The sequence below is a fragment of the Canis aureus genome, chromosome 37 (genome assembly GCF_053574225.1).
Source record: "Canis aureus isolate CA01 chromosome 37, VMU_Caureus_v.1.0, whole genome shotgun sequence".
In the NCBI taxonomy this organism is placed as follows: domain Eukaryota; kingdom Metazoa; phylum Chordata; class Mammalia; order Carnivora; family Canidae; genus Canis; species Canis aureus.
This window is the reverse complement of record NC_135647.1, coordinates 3468245-3487896: the sequence shown is the minus strand read 5'-3', so window position 1 is coordinate 3487896 and position 19652 is coordinate 3468245. Positions and strand designations below refer to the sequence as shown.

Here is a 19652-nt window from a genome sequence, read left to right as displayed (position 1 = left end):
TAAGATAGAAATTCTCCCTAAATTGATCTACAGGCTTAATGCAACTCCTAACCAAAAATTAGAAACTGACAAGCTGATCCTAAAATTTTCATGGAAATGCAAATGCAATGCATAAGGTGGACCACCAACATGTTTTCCTCTTTAAGTTCCCTAAATTACCTCTGCATTGTCTTCTAGTGGCCAGAACTGGAACGGGTTTAGGTTGCATTTTAATGATAAGTGCTTCCTGTCTTATGCATGAGTAATAATGGCGAAAATAATAATTAGGACACCTAACGGACAAACTTCATAAGAAAAAGAGGAAAAAGACATTCCTCCAGGACACCTTTCCACTGTAAACTGCACATTCTCTATCATCGATGCTTTACAGCTTTTTAGTTTGAAATAAAGTTTGAAATAAAAATAAAATTGATTTTGAAATGGACTCAGAAATTTGCAAAAATCATCACAAGCCTTCTGTATCCTTCAATTAACCTCTCTTGCTCATGACATCTTGCCACTGCATGACCGTTTACAATATCAAAACCAGGAAACTGACATTGTTGCAATACTGCTGGGTGCAAGCTTTAACCCGAAGTCACAAGCTCATACGTGTACCCATTTGCATATGTGTGTGTGTACGGCTTCTGTGAAATTTTATTCCATGTATAGACTTGTGTAGCAACCACACAATCAAGATATATAACTCTTCTATCACCATCAAGGACCTTGCTTGGTGGAACTCCCAAGGACTGCCCTCTATATGGCACCCTCAATGTGCCTATCTTCTGGCAAACCACTGATTTGTTTTCTACCCTGCCTGGATGCCATTTTGCACGTCAGATGTACATAGAATCATACAACATTAAATGGACTTTTAAACTTTCCAAATCTCTCCCATTGCAAAACAAAACAAAACAAAAATATGTCTCAGCCCCACATACTCTCCAGGTAGTTCTCCCTCTCCTCTCCTTTACAGTCAGACATACTCCTCATGATTGCCATTTATGCACACCTAACAGCTCATCAGATTTTGTCCTACATTTCTGGCTATCATTTCTGTTTCCACTGTAGACTCATCCTTCCTCTGCCTGGTCATTCAATGTTCTGGTTCCTTAAGGCTCTGTTTTACATCTTTTCACGGTTTCTCCCTAAGAGATTTCATCCATCCCCATGGTTCCAGAACACAAATGCCTCAAACACATATATGAGCAGACTGGAGCCACAAAACCATTTCTGTACAGTGAACTGCCTGTTGGGCATATCCTTCAAGGATGTCTTAAAGACATCTGAAACTGAGCACATCCAAAATTCAACTCAGCCCATCTCATCCATCCCCAAACCTCCATACGTCTACCATGACCCCTGTTAGCTGACACCTCACTTCCTCTCACCATCCCATATTCAAATCAAGTCAGTCCTTTTTACCCAGTAGGTGTACTTCACAACCACCCTCCTCTTCTACCTTATCCAAACTACCATCCTCTCTCCCTTCTGAACCATTGTCGTAGTCCCATAACTGGTCACTCTGCTCTCACTCTCTAACTTGTTCTTTCTACTATGGCCAGAATAACATTTCAGATGGAAATTTCAGGATCATCTCATCCTATCAATACTTCTCCCTCCTCTCAAATAGGCACCAATATTCTGCTATTGCTTCTAAAAGAGCAAAATACTTAACGCAGCCTGGGAGGTGACACACAGTGACCCCTAATCACTTCCTCCAGCTCTTTATGTACGCTATTTCTCCTAACAACACGTGTCCTTTTTCATTTCCTCAAAGAATAACCCCAAACCCAGAATATGCTGCTGTGACGCCTTCTTCACAGACTTAACTCTTCTACCCTTTAGATCTCAGTTCAATCATCATGCCTACTGGGAAGCCTTCCCCAACTCCCCAGAGAAGGTCAAATCCTGCTATTATACAGTCTCATAGGACCATGTACTTTTCTTTTATAGGACTCATTAAGCTTTTAGTCTAACCTTGAATTATGAGATTGGTTAATTATCTGTTTCCGCTAAAAAAAAAAAAACCTGAAAGCCACACAAGGAAGGAAATGTGTGTGTGTTTAAGTTCACCACTGCACCTCCAAGGGCTTACACACATAAGGATTCCGATGAGTATTTGTTGAAAAAAGAAATGAACATTGCATTTAATGGGTGACAATGGCAATTCTCACAAAACCTTGTTTATGGACCTAGAATTCAAATATGCAACCATTCCTAGAATATCTTTAGAATAGCTTCATGTTTACTCAAGAACTAGCATGTACCTAAATAGTACACGGACATTTTAAAATATAATATCCTACAGACAGTATCCCCTACATGACTAGGCAGCAGTCTAAAAATTTATTTGTACTGCAACTGACATTTCTACCACAGAAACAGGTTGCAAACAGAGATTAAGCCCAACGCAGCCCACAAAACCTTATTCCTCTCCTAAAGGAGTCGGCATTTTACTCCAAGGAACTTTCAGGCTGACTGCACTCTGCACCATGAATTCTGAGTACCTTGGACTCTAGAACACCCCTTAACTCCAAACCGTCCAGGGCTTGAACCCCTCAGGCCCTTTCAGCCCTAACCCTTTACTATTTCTCGTGGTCCTAAAGCTTTCCAAGCCCTAAGCAAAGCAGGAGGCAATGTACTGACAGAAGCAAATTCCCAAAACAAGAAGATCTGCTGGAAGCCAGAGACAAAAATAGTGGAAATCTGCAGAAAAGGAGATGCCACCAGTGAAGGGCTGGGTGAAGTGGACAGAGGGGAGAAAAGAGAGGGCTGTGGCATGTAGACCATCAGGACAAGCAGGGTGCGGAGGAACCCCAAACCCCAATAACTGGCTGAGTCATGAGTCAGATGCTCCAAAGATGTCACATACTGTATATATTCCCAAATCATCTTCATATCATCAACTCTATCCCATCCTCCACCAACAGCTTTCAGTTCTTGAATCTTTTCATCAGAAGTAATGAACACAAGCTACCAAAAATATCAATCCCAAATTTTATAGGGAAAAAACTTTAAAACAATACCTTTGTTCCATTCCAGGAAAGAAGAGGCCAAACTGCACAAAACAGCTCTTAAGAAAATATAAACAGAAGGAAACTGAAACCTTCTTTTAAGTGTTTAGAGCTTCTAGAAGGACGGCAGCCTGGAGATTTCAATTCGCTTGGTAAATTTGATTTGATTTCTTTGAAGCCAGAAAACCTTTTCAAAAGCAATTATGAGAGCACAGCAGTTAAGTGAGGCTACTGAAAACCTGGTGAGAATTTCAGTTATTAGCCAACCTTTATCCACATAGCTCCACCCCTTAGAGCCTAGCAAGTGACGGTGAGTTTAGGTAAACTTCTAATTCTCTGCCAGCACAGAGTATAAGGAGGTGTGTGTGGGCAGAGGGAAGGGTGGAGGGGGGGTGGCTGGGTGTGGGGATGTGTGGTGGGGGTTGTGTGGGGTGGCTGGGTATGGGGATGTGGGGGAGGTATGTGCACTGGCACATGAATGGGGTGAGAGAAGAGAAAGCATCAAGGAGGAATTATTAATAAACTCTCGAGCATCTGTACTATCCTGAAACTAAATCAGCCGGTCACATACACATACATATACTGTTTTGTTTCCATGCAGTAAGAATAACACCTTTATTCGAGAAGAAAGGCTACCTGTAAACTGTTTTCCATCATGGTGTAGAGTGTAGTTCTGGCACCTGTTCCTCCCTGACTCCTACGCTCCTGACTGTGCTTCTGTCTTCCAAGCTCCTGGAGCCCACAACAGTGTCGGTTCAGTTAGATCAAAATCCAGATCTCCTGGCAAGTCTGGGATGCCCTTTACGGTTTATTTCCCCCTGTTTGACAAATCCTCTGTCTCTTGGCTGGTCACTATTCTAGCTCTTGCAAGTAGGTCTTCCATGGTTCTTTAAACAGGTACAATATGGGACGCCTGGGTGGCTGAGTGGTTGAGCATCTGCCTTCAGCTCAGGGCGTGATCCCGGAATCCGGGACCAAGTCCCACATAGGGCTTCTTACAGGAAGCCTGCTTCTCCCTCTGCCTGTGTCTCTGCCTCTCTCTCTCTCTCTCTCTCTTTGTGTGTCTCCCATGAATAAATAAATAAAATCTTTTAAAAATAAATAAACCAGTACAATATAAATAATAAAGGACTATCAGAGAGTTGGTCTGCCCACCAGTTTTAAAAACATTCACCTTCCCACCATTTGCTTCAACGTGGATGGAACTGGAGGGTATTATGCTGAGTGAAGTAAGTCAGTCGGAGAAGGACAAACATTATATGTTCTCATTCATTTGGGGAATATAAATAATAGTGAAAGGGAATATAAGGGAAGGGAGAAGAAATGTGTGGGAAATATCAGAAAGGGAGACAGAACGTAAAGACTGCTAACTCTGGGAAACGAACTAGGGGTGGTAGAAGGGGAGGAGGGCGGGGGGTGGGAGTGAATGGGTGACGGGCACTGGGGGTTATTCTGTATGTTAGTAAATTGAACACCAATAAAAAATAAATTAAAAAAAAATAATAAATAAATAAATAAATAAAATAAATAAATAAAAACATTCACCTTAAGTCCTTCTTCCTTCACTGAAATTACTCACTTCATTTCTTTTTTTTTTAAGATTTTATTTATTTATTTGACAGAGAGAGAGAGCATGGAGGGGTGGGCAGAGATGAGGGAGAAGCAGGCTCCCTGGTGAGCAGGACCCCGAGATCATGACCAGAGCCAAAGACAGATGCTTAACTGACTGAGCCACCCGAAGCCCCCTCACTCCATTTCTAACTGACTTTTCTTTCTCCTGAATTCCTGGAGAATTCTGCGCCTCACAAATGGCACTTGAGGAAGAATGAGTAATACTAAATTCTCTAAATATGTTATTTATGTTAGCTGTGTCTCTCTGTAAGATTGTAAACTTTTGGAGCACAGGGTACATGACTTGGGATGTGTATCCACCAGGATGTTTACAATGGCACAAAGGGGATGACTCAATAGCACATCATCAGTCAAGGAGCAAGACGGTTTTAATCTGTGCTAGTTGGGGAAATATCAGTTAATATGATAAATGAAGAAAGGATTTATATGTAAGGCAACTCTTCTAGGTAATACCTGGCCCTGAGGGTGGTCTTCTCCTTCCCAAATCGAGAAAGTCTCTCAAATTCTTCCTTTCCTGATTCTATAACATATCATATATTTTTTAAATTGAAACACAACATATAGTATGGTGCACTAATCTTAAATGTACAACTTTGTGATTTTTTACATAGATATACGCCCATGCAACTGCCTCCAAGGTACATTGGTAGTACGCCAGCAAACTCCTCCCCTACCAATTCCCGCTCAAGTAGCAACCACTCTTCCGACTTCTATCACTCTAGGTTAGTTATGCCTACTCTGGAATTTCATATAAATGGAATCATACCGTTAATTATATCTGGCCTCTGCCTCCTACCTACCATCATGACTATGAGATTTATCCATCTTATTATACAAAGCAGTGGTGTGTTCCTTTTCATCACTCCATAGTATTCCATCATGTAAATATGCTACATTTTCTTTATTCTACTATTGTTAGATATTTGCATTGTACCTTGTTTTTACTTGTTATGATTAATGCTATGAATATTCTTGTGCATAATTTTTGGTGGACATAAGCACTCATTTCTGTTAGGACTATACCTAGGAATGGCATAACTGGGTCAAATGGTATATAAACATTAAATTTTGATAGGTACCATCAACCGGTTTTCCAAAGAGACTATACCAGCTTCCACTTATAACAGCAAATGTAAGAGTTCCTCTTGCAATATTACATGCTTTTTGCACAAGACAGTTTTGCAGTGTTTTTTTAACATGCAGTCAGTCAATTGGACATTACCAGTTGCACATGAAGCAGCTATGAATTGTTATGATTGGTTTACCAGTTCTAATGCAAGCATATGGACAACTCAAGTGAACTGGCACCCAAAAGTATGGTATGAGGACCAGATGCATCACAAAAACGACTTTAAATCAGGTAGACAAAGGAGAACAGACCAGACAATAACACGTTGGTTATTTACACTTGGCTAATGGTGATTCAAGCTTCTGAGAGAAGAGCAAAGGTTGGCTTATACCAGAAGTGCATTCTCTAGTATATTTTATTGCTGGAGACTGTACATTTATTACGTTTCATAAATTTTATGTAAGCCTCACCTAGAGAAAAGAGGCAGGAAACTGCCAGGAGAAACGCACAATCACCTGCCAACACTGAGGAACCTAGACCTGGGTGTTTAGAAATATAAGAAACAGAGCATAAAAGTCACCACACACAAATAAAGGAAATTAGGTGTCAGAAACAATAGCAAGTTGAGTGATCAGAGCCAAAATCTCTCTCCCCAAGATGGACTTAGTACACAAGAGGGAATTTTTAAAAAATCTTTTTCATTTGTGCATTGATGTATAAACATCCTCATTTTAATGGCAAGACCCTAACTGAATTCTCCTGAAGAAAAAAACAGGTCTAGTGAAAACTTTTCCACTTGTTGAAATGTTGACAGAGAAGGAAATTAGGATTCTGGAGAAGGAAGTTCTGGAATGAGCACAAACAAGTAGGAGGTGGGAGGAGAGGTGGAAGCATGAGGGCAGGTCAAGCCCTGCTGGGGAAGCGGGTATGTGACAGCTCCTGGGATGGGGAGATGGAAGGACTTTCAAGGACAGCATGTGCTCTCTGGCAGGTTGTGATATCACTCGCTCCTTACACCTCCAACAAAGAGAGCCCCACACAAGTGAACGGCACTTGGGAGGCACAGGGAAAGACATGTTCTCTGTCTGGGCCAGAATGGGTTATAAGGAGGAGTAAGGTCAGGAGATCATTGGCCAAAGAAAACTAGACCTCTAAGGGATCACATGTACAAAATCCATTGGAATTAAAAAGAAAAAAAGTCTAGGGGAGACATTAAATTTCTCATCAGGCACATTTTTTTGAAGTCTCAAAGGACAAAGTGACCTGCAGAAAGATATTGCAGAGATGGAACAGAAACTATGAACAGGAATAGGAAGGGAACAAATGGTTGTAAGGAATAGAAAGATAAGCACCCAAACCACAAAGACTCATCAGAGACCTTAACTAACAGAATACACCCAAACCATGTTTAGAATCTATGAACTAGGAAATCAACTTAAGGAATCTCCCCCACCCACCCACCCCAAAAAGAGAGAGAGAGAGAGAGAAATTATGAAACATAAACAGTGAGAATAAATAGGAATTTGTCTTTGGAAGGAGAAAAGAATGAATTGAAAAGGAATGATCAAGGAAATAATAAGATAACATTTTTTTCAGCTGAAGGAAAACATTTCATACTTTTTAAGGATCTAATAACTGTTGGGCAGGAATACTGATAAAAGGCATACTACAGGTAATCTGATGACGTTTACAAGGAACAAAAAAAAAAAAAAAATCGGACAAGAAATCCTACAAGCTTCCAGACTGATCCACTCACTATCCACCCTACTTCCTCCACCAAAAGCCCTCCCCTAGAGCAGCATCTCACCAGGCAAAAGATACCTGCTGGTGTCAGCCCTTTCATTTGCAATGAAATGCTGGGGGAATGACAGGGGAATGAGGGGACTTTACAGTCTGATGGTGACACAAGCATGGCTCTAAAAGAACACCTTTTCAGACTCAACGGACTCAGAATACACGTTTCAACTGTGGCCAGAGAGTCCCCTCCTTGGTACCCACATCCCCTCAGTCGCAAACTCCAGTTATAAACCCTGGTAACAGGGCAGCCTGGGTGGCTCAGTGGTTTAGCGCTGCCTTCAGCTCAGGGCTTGATCCTGGAGACCAGGGATCGAGTCCCAGTCGGGCTCCCTGCATGGAGCCTGCTTCTCCCTCTGCCTGTGTCTCTGCCTGTGTGTGTGTGTGTGTGTGTGTGTGTGTGTGATGCATAAATAATAAATAAAAAAATATTAAAAAAAAACACAAGAAAAAGAAAAAAGAAAAACCCTGGTAACTGAACTTCCTAAAGAAGTGTGCCAGTCTTCCCCAGTGGAAGATTTGTATTCTGCACAGTCTCACCCCTATTCTCTAGATCTCCAAGCACTGTCCTGTTAAAAATCTCCCTGACATGACGGTCTTCTAGCAACTGTCCTCTCTTTCTTTTTCATTTGCCAAGTTTTTTGTTACTCTTATTCCTCTCCTCTCCATGTCCTGCCTTTCACTCCCCCGTGGCTGTCTGGCTTCTTTCACCAGTGCCCAGAACGAAGGCCATCCAGGGATGTGTGAGAAGCATCTACCAATCCTCACCTTACCGGCCTCACCGTTACACTCCGTACCGCTGCCCATCTTCTCCCTTGAAACTTGCCACTCTTTAGAAATCACAGAATGACATACGTTCTCTCTGGGATCTTCAGAGCTGCTTGTTCTGTTTGTTGGGCGTGGTTTGTTGGGCGTGGTTACTTCTCCTTTTCTGCCTGATCTTACATGCTCCTGTTCTCCAGGCTTCCTTCCCACATTGCTCTTTTCAGAGAAACTGTGTCTGTCTTGCTCATTTGTTTCCAGAAATCAGAACGTCCTCATGTAAAAAGAGAGATATGCAAGAAGGATCCAGGGATATCTCAAAGAACCCAAGCAATGGAACCCATCCAGTTTCATGCAGGCCTAGAACCTCTTCCTTTTTGTCACTAGAGGTAAAACACTTATCCCTCCCTCCTTGTGTTTCCACTGTGTGTGGCAATAGAAACAATGAACATGACTAATTTCAACCGATACCTTCCCATCGAGTATGACTGGCCAAAGTAAAGGTCCTAGCCTAGCCACTAGCCAGCAGCTCTGTAATGCAGAGCTCTCATTTTTAAGATCTATGCCAGAAGCCCACAACTTGTCAAGGTATTTGGTCTGTATGCTCGGAGGAAGACTTCCACTGTGCCTTTCCAGCATGAAGGACACATCAGTTCCACCACACACTCACAGTACACCTCTTGGTGTTAGGTCATAGACTAAGTGCTGGGGACGTCAAATCAAATAGGATACTAGAGTGTACAGCCTACTGAAAAAGACAGACATCTAGTTGGAAATGTCAGTGAAATATGACAGGTGACCAATCCCCCCACCTTGGTTCTCAACTTCCTCCCTCAGTCCATAATTTCAGAAGCCTCAGGCTATTGTCCCTTTCTCTCCTAATTCTTCTCTCTTCTCTACCTGGCTCCTTCCCTTTGGCATTTAAACATGTGCAAGCCTCTCCAGTTGTTGTCATTGTTGTTTAAGATTTTATTTGAGAGAGAGAGAGAGAGTGCTAGGGGAAGGGCAGAGGGGCAGAGGGAGAGAAAGAATCTCCATCAGACTCCATACTGAGCACAAAGCCCAATGTAGGGCTTGCTCTCATGACCCTGAGATCACGATCTGAGCCAAAACCAAGAGTCAGATCCTTAACTGACTGAGCTACCCAGGTGTAGCAAGCTTCTCCACTTCTTAAAACTGATTTTTCCCTAATTCACTATGGCCCCCAGCAATGGTCCTTTCTTACGGGAGAGTAGAGTTCACTCACTGTCTCTTTCTCCTCTCTTCTTACTTTCCAGTGACCCCTCAAGCCACTCAATAGGTTTTACCCTCACCATTCCACCGGAGGTGTTCTTCCTAAGATCAGCAGTATCTTCCATATCATGAGATCCAAATGATATTTCCCAGCCATCCATTCACTGGACATCTCAGCTCTACTGGCACCCCGGACAGCGTTCTCCCTTCTGAAACGCTCTTTCCCTGTGGCTTCCATGAAAGCCTTCTTGACTCTTGGTCCACTTCATCTCCTAGCTCCTACAACATCAAGCCTGTCCCTCCGAGGGAACACAGGGCCTCACCCATATCCATGACAGTCTCATTTGAACTTCAAGAGGAGCCTCCTAATTGAGCCTCCTACTCTCCTCCTGCCAATCCACCTCCAACTTACTTAGCATGCTACAGCCAAAGAAGCTTTAAAAACACCAGATATAATCATGTCTCTTCCCTGCTTGCAGCTCCCAATGATTCCCCCTTCCTTGAGGATAAAGTCCAAAATCCTTAGCATGGCCTAGAATCAGCATCCTGGTCAGACGTGTGCCTCTGTCTCCTGCCTTACCTGCCATTGCTCTCCCCAGCCCTGTGTCCATTTTGGCCAGTGTGACATTCTTATAGTTTTCCTGATGTTCCGTGGACTTTCTCACTTCAGCTGTTCCCTCTGCTGGAATATCCTCCTTCCCCATCTTTGCCTGGCTAACTCCTACTCACTATTCAGATTTCACTTTAAATGCCACTTCCTCTAGAAATCTCTGATACCCAAAGGTTTGGTTAAATCCCAATATAAGCTTCAATAGCATGTAGGAGTCTGCATTTCTCCTTCTTAACATCCTGCACACCTGTTATTACTTATTTGGTGTCTGTCTTCAGCCCTAAGCATTAAGCTAAGTGAGAGCAGGGGGCCTGCCTGTCTTGTTCATTGCTGTAACTCCAACACCTAGCATGATGCTGGGTGAATGAACAAACAGTAAATGCACTAGATGTTATAAAACAGCTAAGAGGGACACCTAAGCAGTCATCAAAGGAAAATGAGGGTCAGGCCTTTTTCAAATCTATACTACTACAATTTCTATGGGAAATTTAGTGGAAACCTGAGGACAGATTTATAGAAAGAGCCAGATGTTTGTAAAGGGTGAGTATATTTACCCAGAAAACAGGGAGAACATAGCTTTTAAGAGAACCACTGTTATTCTAAAGATTTATAACATAAAATACAAGATTCAGGGTGTGACAGTAACCAGTAACTCTGGCCAGTAATATGGCTCATATTCTGAGGAAATATTTGTTATATTAAATTCTTGTTGCATATTTTCAGCTGAGTAAAGGCATGGCGGGATAGGTATAAATGACAGCTTCTGTGATGCAGTCTTCGAAATTAGCTCACCTCACAAATCAACATAGCCTAGACCTAGGAATCAAGGCTTTCTACAAATGAAAATTTGACCTAGATAACAATCAAGGTTTTTAAAGTCATAGATGTTTAGGGCGGAGATGGACCTGATATTACGCAGCGCATCTCTACAACCTTCTTCTCCCACCCCTCCTCCACCCAGTGTACATAATACAGGAAGTGGAGATCCTAAGAGGTTAAGTCACTTCCCTAAGGTTCTATGTCTGGTTAGTGGCAACTGGTTGACAGAAAGCAGATTTCTACACCAGTAGAACATAATTCTTTCTGACTCTGCATTCCATACACTCTAATTCTATGGAATTTATAAGCCTTCCCCAAACCATGGCCTGAAAAATGGTTTTCTGGAAACTCTTACCTTTCTCCAGTCTCTAATCCTGATTCACCAAATAGTCACCCTGAATAAAACGAAGCCATTAGGTGCCGCTAACCCCAATAATACCTTTACCACTTTACCACTCACACTGCTGAAAGCCTTAGGAGGTAATAAGAGTAATGGCTGGAGAACTTTGAATAACATCTTGACATAATATTCTGTTCTGCAGCATTATGTAACATCGTCCCTTTTTGTCCATTGTGAGTTCTGGGAAAAATAATCTCCCTGATGTTACAGAATATTTGGGAAACTTTTGTGTTTTAAAACATTATTCAAGATGATCCAGCAATTCCACTGCTAGGTATATGTCTGCAAGAATTTAAAGCATAGAGGGACTCAAACATATACTTGCATATCAGTATGCTGCTCTGGACATATTCACACTAGGCAAAAGGTAGAAATGACCCAAGTGTCCATCAACAGATGAGTTGATAATAAAATGTGGTGTCTATATACATCATGGAATATTATTTGGCCATGAAAAGTGAATAAAATTCTGAGAAGTGTTATAACATGAATATAAGTGGAAAACAGTCCACTAAGTGCAATTGCTCTGACACAAAAGGACACACATATTGTGCCATTCCACTTAGGGGAGATACTTAGAACAGGCAAATTGAGACAGAATGTAGAATAGCTTCCAGGGCTGGAGGAAGGAACAGGTAGTCCCTGCTTAATGGGTACATAGTTTATTTTTTTTTAAAAGATTGTATTTTTATTTATTCACGAGAGACACACAGAGAGAGGCAGAGACATAGGCAGAGACACAGGCAGAAGAAGCAGGCTCCCTCTATCCCAGGACCCCAGGATCACGACCTGAGCCACAGGCAGATGCTCAACCACTGAGCCACCCAAGTGCCCCCATAGTTTCTCTTTGGGATGATGAAAAAGTTCTGGAAGCAGATAGTGGTGATAGTTACATAACCTTGTAAATGTACTTAATGCTACTGATTGCATGCTTAAAAATAATTAAGAAACTGAATTTTAAGTTATATATACTTGACCACAATTTAAAAAGTACTCCACAGCTTTCAGTTCCAGCCAAGATGATATCCAAAAACACGTTCAAGTAACCCACAAGAAGTACAAAAAAGAGAAACAAACAAGAAACAGAGGAAACAAAACAGAATAGCCAAGCTCTATCTAACATACTGATAACTACCTTCAATGTAAGTGGTCTTAATATACCAATTAAATAACTGAAATTGGCAGAGAGAATTTAAAAAGCATAATCCAATAATTTTCTGTCTATAAAAAATCATTTCAGATGTGACACAGGTAGGTTGAAAGTAAAAACAAAACAAAACAGAAAAATATATAATATACACACATCAAACAGAAAGCAGGATTTGACTGTTCATATCAATTTAATCAGTCATCATTCATTTTAAGGCATACTTTAAAAATTTAACTCGGGAGGGTACATGGGTGGCTCAGTGGTTGAGCATCTGGGGGATCAAATCCCACATCAGGCTCCCCAGAAGGATCCTGCTTCTCGCTCTGCGTATGTCTGTGCTCCCCCCCCTCTATGTCTCATGAATATATAAATACAATCTTTAAACAAAAATCTTAACTTTTGGAATGAAAAAGCCAATATTTAAGGCTAACTGGATTCATATTATGATTTTCCAAACAAGCCAACATCAGTAAAGCATATTACCTTCCTAAGTTTCCCTTTTCACAAAACCCCAGTGTCCTCCTGTGAACCATGAAGACTGAAACACTCTTGGATAAGAACAGACCTCCTTGCTCTGTGTGATGTTGAATGTCCTGCACGCACTCTGCTAGTCAAGTACAGCCTGTGCTGGTGGCTGTAGTCAGCTGGCACAGAGAATTTTAATTCATGTGTAGATCCGCAGCCCCAAGAAGCAGCAGTTACAAGCTAGGTTTGTTGGTTGCTCTTCTTCCATTCGAATTCAAGAACAGAGTTTCATGAATTGACTTCCTGGTCTGATGCATAAGACAAGGAACCATCCAGCATCTGAATGAGGCAAGTGTTTCTTAAGCCTGAGAACTTTTACATCCCCTCCTCACTTATGCTTTAAAGGCTGTGGCATAGGCCAGTATCTTCTTTCCTTACAAGGTCTGTTCCATTTCTGGTTTCCAAACTACCAAGAACTTAATTATGTGAACACGGAGAGGCAGGGATTTTTTTTTTCAAGGTAAATACAGTGGGTACGTGTGAATATAATTCCCAGGATCAAATACTAAATGAAAATGATGAGAAAACGGTAAACCCAATGCAATGCATCCTTCCAGAGCTAAACTCAACAAAGAATATATGACACTGACTAATATTTAATGAGCTGACTAATATTCCACTTGAAAGGAATGCGGATCTCCTGTTCAGATGGTCAGATTTTGTGTCAGATTACACCAGGGATTAGAATTTATGATCCACTAAAGCACTCTCTAGCCACTCATCTTCATCATCATCCTAAATAGTGAGAACCCATTCAGAAGAATATACTAACTGTATGTGGGGTCGATTAAGGGTCAGCAATTTTGAAGGTCATGACAAATATAAAGCAAATGATTTTTCTTAGGATAGATATTCACTTCAGGGTAGCTACAATAAACAAAGGATATATAATTGAAGAGTCACTAGAACTAAACTTGTTTGCAGAGATAAATGTGTTATCCCCTATCATTCCAGCAACGTCAATCTCACATTACACTTTTCTGGTGGAAAATATTTGACCAAATGTCTTCCAGTCTGAAGAACGCTTTCCTAGGAATTGGGGAAAGTGGCAGACTGTATTTTCCAAAGATGACCACAACTTCCCATGGGCTATTCTTATAGTATGACTGCCTTTCCTCCCACTGAGGTATGCCGTATCTTTGCTCCTTCCCTTCTACCTGGGTGGGAGCCTGTGACTGCCCCATGCAACAGACTATGATGGAAGTAATATTACATGGCTTCTGAAGCCTGTAGTAAAAGACCACAGCTTCCACCTGGCCTTCTCTCTTTTGGGCCTGTCCTTGGAAGCCAGTCACCATGTTAGGAGGAACCTGAGTCACTTGAAGGAACCACACAGAAGGTGTCTGGTAACTCCAGCTAAGGGCTAAGCCTCTACCCTCCCCAGACATGGGAGGGAGCAAGCTGTCCAATGTTTCCATCCCCAGGTACTCCAGTGTTCCAGCTGAGGTTGCAGACAGCAACGTAGTAGAAACAAGCTGTTCCTCATGTGCCCTGTCTGAGAATGCCTGATCCACAGACTCTGTGACCATAATAATAAATGATTGTTTTCATTACTGAAAAAAAAAATGCTCAAGGAATACTTAAGTCTCGGTTAGCATAAAATGAGAGCATCACAAATACTGTCATGCATAGAGGGTCACAGACACACTGCCCTAGAAATAACAGTACTAATACAGTACAATATGGGGTCTATTAGAGAAAAGTAGCAGAGGACATGGAAATAGGGCTCTAGGGACGCCTGGGTGGCTCGGCGGTTCAGCATCTGCCTTCAGCTCAGGGCATGTTCTCCCGCCAGGGATTTAGTCCCCGATTGGGCTCCCTGCAAGGAGCCTGTTTCTCCCTCTATCTCTCTGCCTCTCTCGTGTGTCTCTCATGAATAAATAAATAAATAAATAAATAAATAAATAAATAAATAAATAAATAAAATCTTAAAAAAAAAAGGAAAGAAAAGAAATAGGGCTCTACAACACATTTTGGTCCATTTACATTTTTTGAAGTGTGTAAAAGATGCCTACTTATAATTACCTGGGTTTGAAATTAACATCAAATTTCTTAATGCTACAAAATTGCTACACTATTGCTAATAGCAATCCATAGTTGCTCACTAGCTGGTGAAGCCTGGGACAAATTGATTGCATCTGACTCCCCAGAGCATCTTAGAACCTAGTTCATCACAGTCACTCAAAACTGTTTAACAAATTAATCAGTCAGGCCAGTGGCTCCAAGGCTCCTTCTGGCTGCAGTTTTTTTATTCTAACTGGGAGAAAACTGTCATTTTTAATAAAATGGTCCTGACGATACCTACCTCAGAGAGCTGCTATGATGATAAATAAAGCTATCCAAATTCTAGGAACTATTTTGTTGTTGGTCTTCACTGGATAAAAATGACTCTTCTGCCAAGTTCAGAGTCACTGTGGATGTTTCGGAGAGCCTTTTAAAAATATGTATGAGAAAAATATATATATATGTATGGAGGAGGATGGGAAAGAGGGGTGAAGGAGAGGGCAGGAGGAAGGGTCAAACATTGGAAATATTATTATAGATGAGGAAAATGAAGGAGCTGATGGCAAGAGTCAAACTTGAATGCCAGAAAAGCTTTATACTAGTTAAAAGCTTTAAGAATTTACTCCTCATGACCAGGAAACTAAATTATGGAGTGGCCTCCAGAGAAGTTCCATTCCAGGTCTGTCACCTCATTGTCATTTCCTGATCATAACTGATGGGAAACTAGACTATAGGCTTTTAAAACTTACTGGAACAGAGAGAGTGGAAAAACCCAGTTATTAGTTTCCTAGTGCTGCCAAAACTAGTTCTCACAAATTAGGTAGTAATTAAAGTAACAGAAATGTGTCCCCTCGTGGTTCTAGAAGCCAGGAGTCTGAAATCAAGGGTTGGTTCCTGCTGGAAGCTGTAGGGAGTGTCTACACCTTTGTCCTAGCTTCTGTGGATTTATCACCTTGGTCTCTAGCTGTCTTCACACCACCTACAATCTGTATTTCTCCTCTGTGTCTTTTCCTTTTCTTATAAAAGGCACTTGCCATTGGATTAGGGTCCACCTAGATAATTCAGGAGAACTGCTCTTAAGATGCTTAATATTATATCTATAGAGACCCTCTTCCCAAATTAGATGAGAGGTTCTGATAGACATGTCTTTGGGGGTTACGTGCAATAATCAACCCACCATAGCTTGTTTGCATGATTTTGGTTTTGGAAGAAAGCTGCTACAATAGAAATATAAGCTGAATGGAAGCAAAAGCTAAAAATAAAAAGTGTAAAGTTTCCCAGGCAGTTTCGAATCAACAGATGTAAGTTCCTTTTGGTATCCTCTTCAAAACTTTGTGGTTACCTTCTTAAAAATTGATCCAAGCTAGGAACATTCCTCAAATGGTGACCATGTACTTCACCACTAAAGCCTACCACCTTCCTAATTAATATGCACAGAATTTAATACAAACTTTCTCAATCATAATGTACTGACATATATAATTACTTGAGAGGGAAGAGCATAAATAAGCAGTCTAACAGAGTTTGAGGTACCATGTACTAAATTTAGATTGTTTCCAATAAGGTGATGGGCTAAATACCTGAATGAATTCTCTTGTTAAAAAAAAAAAAACTAAAAATCTGACAATCTTAAGAGAGTCAAGGAGCTGTCACAAAAGTAAGGAATTATCAAATCAGAGACTGAATACAAAAAAGGCTGTAGCCAGCCATTTCCCAAACAAGGAGGAAGGAGAGGGACCCTGATCTTTGCACTCATGGCCTCAGATAGCTCCAGAGACACAATCCAGAGAGAGCCTGCCAAGCTGGGGAGTCTAACAGGAGATCTTCCCCCAAAAGTGATCCCAGTGGGTAAAACCATCACTTTGGGAATGAATGTAGGAATAAAATGGTTTTGCTCCTCAATCTCCCACTTCTACCATCGGAACCTCAGTTCCAGGAGATAGGCAAGAAAATTTAGCTCAAATTTTAGTGCTAAGTAAAAGAGAGAGAAAAACAGAATCTGGGCTCCAAGAGTTTTTCCAGCCTGAATTCACACTATCTGGGGAACTAGACAAACCTCTTGCTGAATATTTAGAGTAATCCTAGGCTCATAGCTCCCATAAACCTGGAAGAAGCAAATGCTGATCCTGTCTGGAGAGCTCCAGCTCTAACTTGGCTAATGATTTCTGCAGGCAAAGTTCCAGAGTATCTAGCAGCTCACAGTGCACAATTATTAAAGCAAGGACCAGCAAAAAAACAAACAAACAGACTTCATGAGAAGGTCCATCATGTTATAGTTAATGACTATAATTAACTATAACTAAAAAACTATAACAATGCTATAGTTAATTGACACATAGTCAATTCTATGTGTCTGAGACCTGAAATACACATGTGCTTGTTTATGTACTTATACATACGTAATGTATGTATAAAGGAGTTAGCAGGCAAATTCTAACTAAGCAAGAGCACACTGACGTAGCCATATTAACAATAAAGAAAGCATGTTTTAAGCAACAAATTATTGCCAGAGAGTCATTTCATAAAGATAAAAGGAGCAATTCATCAGAACCCATAACTTTTTTAAGATTTTAGTTTTATTTATTTGAGAGAGCATGCATGGGAAAGAGCCAGAGCACGAGGTGGGATGAAGGGGGAGAGGGAGGAGCAGGTAGACGAATTCTGGGCTCCATACGACACCCCGGGGATCATGAAATGAGCCCAAAACACACTCTTCACCAACTCAGCCACCCAGGCGCCCCAGAAACCAGCACAATCTTAAATCTGCATGTACTACTAATAACCTCAACGTATACCAGCAACACTGTAAGGAGTTACAGGTGAATTCAAAATCCCAGATTTCTGAGCACTCCTCTCCGCAACTCTGGAAGCAGCCGATGAGGTACTTGGCTCGGTCCGGGGGCGCGGGCACAGCAGGGCCCCAGCTAGCGAGGCCTCCCTCCCTCGGGTGCGAACCGGGGGGCGCCTGGAGGCGAGCGGCCCAGCCCCGGGGACGCAGGCGCGGCGGGAGGGAGGGAGGGAGGGAGGCCGCACACCGCGGGGCGCGAGGGACGGCGGAGTCACCGGCTCGGACGCAGCATCCACCGGGAGCCGCGCTGGGAATCGCCCGGAAAGGGAGTCCCCTCCCCGGGGCCCGGCCGCCCGGCGAACTCCGGCAAGACCCCCGACCCGCCCGTTCCCTCGGGGAAGGCTCCTTCCCGCCGCCGCACCCGCCGGAGCCGCCCTGGAGGCCTCTGCGCCCCGCCGCGCCCCGCCGCGCCCCGGCTGCGCTCCCGGCCCCCCGCCCCGCGGAGGAGGAGGGGGCGCGCCGCTCCGGGGGTCCCGCGGCCCCCGCCCGCCCCCAGGCCCGAGCCCCTGCTCCACGCCCCGCCCGCCCCCAGGCCCGAGCCCCTGCTCCACGCCCCGCCCGCCCCCAGGCCCGAGCCCCTGCTCCACGCCCCGCCCGCCCCCAGGCCCGAGCCCCTGCTCCACGCCCCGCCCGCCCCCAGGCCCGAGCCCCTGCTCCACGCCCCGGTCACCCCCAGGCTCGAGCCCCTGCTCCACGCCCCGTCCGCCCCCCGGCCCGGTCCCCTGGTCCACGCCCCGCCCGCCCCCAGGCCCGAGCCTCTGCTCCACTCCCGGGTCGCCCCCAGGCCCGAGCCCCTGCTCCACGCCCCGCCCGCCCGCGGCCCGAGCCCCTGCTCCACGCCCCGTCCGCCCCCCGGCCCGGTCCCCTGGTCCACGCCCCGCCCGCCCCCAGGCCCGAGCCTCTGCTCCACGCCCCGCCCGCCCCCGGCCCGAGCCCCTGCTCCACGCCCCGCCCGCCCCCAGGCCCGAGCCCCTGCTCCACGCCCCGCCCGCCCCCCGGCCCCGGCCCCTGCTCCACGCCCCGCCCGCCCCCGGCCCGGGCCCCTGCTCCACGCCCCGCCCGCCCCCAGGCCCGAGCCCCTGCTCCACGCCCCGCCCGCCCCCCGGCCCCGGCCCCTGCTCCACGCCCCGCCCGCCCCCGGCCCGGGCCCCTGCTCCACGCCCCGCCCGCCCCCGGCCCGAGCCCCTGCTCCACGCCCCGCCCGCCCCCCGGCCCCGGCCCCTGCTCCACGCCCCGCCCGCCCCCGGCCCGGGCCCCTGCTCCACGCCCCGCCCGCCCCCAGGCCCGAGCCCCTGCTCCACGCCCCCGTCACCCCCAGGCCCGAGCCTCTGCTCCACTCCCGGGTCGCCCCGGCCCGAGCCCCTGCTCCACGCCCCGGTCACCCCCGGCCCGAGCCCCTGCTCCACGCCCCAGCCACCCCCAGGCCCGAGCCCCTGCTCCACGCCCCGGCCGCCCCCAGGCCCGAGCCCCACCCCCTCCGCCGCGAGCCTGCACCTGCGACCCAGCCTTCGCCCGCGTCCCCCTCCTCGGCCTGCTCCGTGCGCTCGGCCCCACTGGGCCCCGGACCGGGGGCAGTACCTTCCCTCAGCCGCAGGGGCCTTAGAGATGTGGTGTCCCGCTTCCAGGCTGACTTGAGCCACGGTTGGAGAAATGGCAGCCCCCAAAGGTACAAATAAATGTTGGGACATGTCAAAACTAAAAAAAAAAAAAAATGAGTACCGTAGAAGAGGGTTTGGAGACAATCAAACGTGACCTGATGGATATTCTACACACACCCACACAAATGGCCAATGAGCGCATGAAAAAG

General features: G+C 44.7%; 1 protein-coding gene across 3 annotated transcripts in view; it reads right to left on the bottom strand.

The window, feature by feature from the left end:
* The window catches only part of LOC144306848 (cytidine monophosphate-N-acetylneuraminic acid hydroxylase), a 114087-nt gene extending 94527 nt beyond the window's left edge, over window positions 1–19560 (bottom strand). Inside the window, exon 1 of one of the 3 annotated variants that reach the window (XM_077886463.1) lies at window positions 19424–19560. In XM_077886463.1, coding sequence (XP_077742589.1) covers window positions 19424–19533 — 110 coding nt within the window. In that variant the 5' untranslated portion in view covers window positions 19534–19560. Of the gene's footprint in view, window positions 1–3011; window positions 3258–19339 lie in introns of those variants that run through there. The other 2 variants (XM_077886460.1, XM_077886464.1) reach the window with 2 other exon arrangements.
* Window positions 19561–19652: the final 92 nt, after the last annotated feature.